Source organism: Netta rufina (assembly GCF_964035555.1).
Source record: "Netta rufina genome assembly, chromosome: 14".
Classification (NCBI taxonomy): Eukaryota; Metazoa; Chordata; class Aves; order Anseriformes; family Anatidae; genus Netta; species Netta rufina.
Window position 1 is genome coordinate 7,025,417 of NC_140137.1, and position 4,042 is coordinate 7,029,458.

A 4,042-nucleotide genomic window follows, 5' to 3' on the forward strand; every position below is an offset into this window, starting at 1 on the left:
GGCTCCGTGCCCCGCGCTCCCCCCGCGGGCGCGCCCCGACGGCGGCCCCGCCCCCGCGCCCCGCCCGCGCGCGCCCATTGTCCTCCCGCCCCGAGTGACGTCACCGCGGGTCCGGCGGTTCGGGGCGGGAGGGGGGGGGGGTGGGGGGGTGGGGGGGGCTCTCCCCCGGTGGCGGGGCGGCGGGAGCCAATGGGAGCGCAGAGGCCGGGCGGCGGCGGCCAATGGCGGCGGCGGGGGCGCACGCGGCGCGGGGCGCGCGGCGGCCCCGCGGAGATGCCGGGCGGGCTGGCGGGGCGGCGCGCGCTCCGCAAAGTTCCCGCGCGGCGCTCGGCGGGGCCGGCCGGGCCCGCGGTGCCGAGCGGTGCCGAGCGGTGCCGGGCCGAGCCGGGGCCGAGCCGGGCCCTACCGCGCTGTCCCGGGCCGTGCCGCGCCGCGCCGGGCGGTGCCAGCGGCTCCTTTATAGCGGGCGCGGGCGGCGGCGGCGGGGCGGCGCGGGAGGAGGATGGAGCCGGCGGCGGGCGCGCAGCCCCAGCCGCAGCCGCAGCACGAGCCCATCAGCTTCGGCATCGACCAGATCCTGAGCGGCGCCGAGCCGGACGCCGCTCCCCCGCCGCCGCCGCCGCCCCCCCGGGGCCCCGACGGCGCGGCCTTCCTGGGCGGGCGCGGCGGAGCGCCCTACCCGGCGCTGCCCGCGCCCTTCCCCGCCATCGCGGCGCCCTTCGAGGACTCGGGCTCGTACGGCGTCAACCTGAGCCTGGCCCCCGGAGGCGTGATCCGGGTGCCGGCGCACAGGCCCATCCCCGGGGCCGTGCCGCCGCCCATCCCCAGCGCCATCCCCGCCGTGCCCGGCCTGGGCGGCCTCAACTTCCCGTGGATGGAGAGCAGCCGCCGCTTCGTCAAGGACCGCTTCACGGGTAAGGCGGCGCCGGGCCGCGGCTAACGGAAAGAAAAAGGAGAACAAAAAAAAAAAAAAAAAAAAGAATCGAAAAAATAAAAATTAAAAACGTAACAAAATAGCGGTGGCGGCGGGGGGAAGGAGCGGGCGGCGGCGCGGCCCCGGCCCCCCTCCCCGGCACGGAGCCGCCGTCGGGGGGCGGCGGGCGCGGGGCCGCCGTCGGGCCGGGGCCGACCCCTGTTGCTTCCCCCCCGGGCAGCGGCGGCGGCGCTGACGCCGTTCACGGTGACGCGGCGGATCGGGCACCCCTACCAGAACCGGACCCCGCCGAAGCGCAAGAAGCCGCGCACGTCCTTCTCCCGGGTGCAGATCTGCGAGCTGGAGAAGCGCTTCCACCGCCAGAAGTACCTGGCCTCGGCCGAGCGCGCCGCCCTCGCCAAGTCCCTCAAGATGACGGACGCCCAGGTGAAGACCTGGTTCCAGAACCGGCGCACCAAGTGGCGGTGAGTCCCGCGCCCCCGGGGCCGCCCCGTCGGGGCCCGGCACCGCCCGCAGCCCCGGGAGCGCCGCGGCCGCCCTGACCCGGGCCGGGAGCCGGGAGCTCGGCGTTGGGCTGCCGCTCCTCCTTCCCTTGGTTTTCCTTAGTTATTTTGGGTTGGGTTGGTTTTGGTTTTTTTTGTTGGGTTCGGTTTGGGATTTTTTTTCTTTTTTTTTTTTTTTGCTTTGGTTTAGGTCGTGTTTGTTTTGCTTGTTTGGTTTGTTTTTTCTTTTTGGTTTGTGTTTGTTTTTGGTTTTTTTTTTGGTTTGGTTGGTTGGTTTTGTTTGTTGTTGGTTTTTTAATTATTATTATTATTGTTATTATTTTCGTGTGTTTTTTTGTTTTTGTTTGTTTTTTTTTTTTTTTACATAACGTTCTATTCGGAAAGAACGAAAAAAAATGAAGGAAGGGAATTACTGGGAAAATTCGGGGGAATGATTGGAAAAATCGGGGGAAATATCGGGAAAACGAGGGGTTGCTCGGATAGGTTGTCCGGCAAACGGCTGATTCCGAAAAGGGCAGATATTCTGCAAAATGGGGGGGGGTTCGCCGCAGCTCGGGGGGCTCCGCCGCCCGCAGCGCCTCCGCCGGGGCCGCCCCACTCCCGGTCCCGCTCCCGGTCCCTGTCCCCGTCCCGGCGGTGCCGGTGCCCGTCCCCGGGGCGGCCGGGCTGAGCGTGTCCCCTGGCAGGCGGCAGACGGCGGAGGAGCGGGAGGCCGAGCGGCAGCAGGCGAGCCGGCTGATGCTGCAGCTGCAGCACGACGCCTTCCAGAAGTCCCTGAACGAGTCGATCCAGCCCGACCCGCTGTGCCTGCACAACTCGTCGCTGTTCGCCCTGCAGAACCTGCAGCCCTGGGAGGAGGAGAGCGCCAAGATCCCCCCGGTCACCTCCCTCGTCTGAGCCCCGGCCACCGCCGGGCACGCAGCGGACTCGCCCCCGCTCCCGGTCCCGGTCCCGGTCCCGGCACGAGCGGGGCGGCGGCGAGCGGAGCCCCCGGGCCCGGCCCCGTCCCCGGGCCCAGCAGCAGGACCGGGCCCCCCGCGCCGCTTCCCCGGGGCCAAGGCGGCCGCGGCGGGGCCCCGCGCTCCGCTTGTATCTTCGTGTCGATGTTCCACTAGGAGGGGAGATAATGTCACTTTTTGTAAGAAGTGTTAATAATTTAATTTATTTATGCATCGAGATTTTGGGCACTATTAATATGGAATTATATAAAACCTCGATTATTTATATCGAAATCCGGACATAGGGATTTTGTGTTGGCTTTGGAACAAAAGGCTATTTTATTTTATTTTTTTTTCCCGTTCTGAGGATAGTCTAAAGAAAAAAAAAAAACGCACCTACCTATCACTTAGCGGAGGGGACTAAGTGGAGCCGGTGATGACTCATTAGCTTAGGAAACCCTATTAAGCTGAAAAGCGGTAGCTTCCATCTGTCCCAGGTGAAGTTAATGTCAGCTGTAATTTATTCACCGTAGTAATAAGGGCTCCTTTCAGGCGACACACACACTTTATTTCGTCCTCACCTTCTCCTGCCGACGAGCTTAGCGCACCGAAACAGCACCCGCACCCTCTCCTTTCGCCACCGACTCTAGAGAAAGCGCCTTATGTTTCATAATAAAGAAGATTTGGGGTTGACACAGACCATGTATAATACTTTGTACTTGCCGAGACGTGTAAATAAACGTTTTCTTTAAAAACGCCTCTCCGCTCCCTGCGTGCCTCGGGGCGCCGCCGCCGCACCGGGACCGGGACCGGGACGGGGACCGGGGCCGAGCCGGGCTGGAAACGGCGGGGCCGAGCCGGAGGTGAGCGGGCGGCGGAGCGGGGACGGCACCGGGGCGGTACCGGGAGGGCACCGGGGATGGCACCGGGACCGGCACCAGGACCGGCACCCGCGGCTCCGGGCGGTGTCGGCGGCTTCGGGAGCCGCTGCCGCGACCCCGCCGCCGGCCCGGGGGGCTGCGGCCGCTGCCTTTCGTTTGCCGCTTTTATTTTGCGTTTGGGTTATTCGTTATCGAAGGCCGGGCCGCTGGGGGGCTGCGGGGCCGGCCGGGGGCGGCGGGCGGCGGAGCGGGACCGGGCGCCGCGAACGGGGCCGCCGGGGGTCGCCCGCTCCTGGGCTGGCCCCGACCCCCGGCAAGGGGCAGGGTCGGGGCTGGAGCCCGTCCCCGGGGTGGGGGGGGGGGAAGCGGCACCGCATCTCCTGCCAGCGCCGCTCCCGGGGGCGATGGGGCTCGGGCTGACCCTGCCGCAGGGGTTTGGGTTGGATTTGGGTTGGGTTTGGGTTGGTTTAGCCCGGGGGGGGCTGCGGCGGTGCGAAGGCCGGGCCCAATCCTGCCCCCGGGGCTGCGCTGCGGCTGCTCGGCCGGCGCCGTTCAGCACCCGGGGGTGTGCGGGCTGAGCCGGGCAGCGGCGGCCGAGAGGAGATGGCTGGCGGGGAACGGAGGATTAAAAATCAAAAATAATAATAACCAAAAAAAAAAAAAAAAAGCAACGAGGCAGTCTGTCCCTGGCCACGGATTCTCGGGAATGCCGCTTGCCCGCAGCTTTTGGCCGTCCCCGTTGTTATCCCTGTCCCTGTTCCTATCCCTAGCCCTGTCCCCGCCGCC

The 4,042-nt window shown here is 66.6% G+C and overlaps 1 protein-coding gene across 1 annotated transcript; it reads left to right on the top strand.

Moving 5' to 3' along the window:
* Positions 1-502: 502 nt before the first annotated feature.
* On the top strand, positions 503-2,334 carry TLX3 (T cell leukemia homeobox 3; the record flags this gene model as incomplete). Its single annotated transcript, XM_084295220.1, has 3 exons — positions 503-914; positions 1,155-1,398; positions 2,124-2,334. 3 exons carry the CDS (start codon positions 503-505, stop codon positions 2,332-2,334), a joined length of 867 nt encoding a protein of 288 aa, XP_084151346.1.
* Between the last annotated feature and the right edge of the window lie 1,708 nt (positions 2,335-4,042).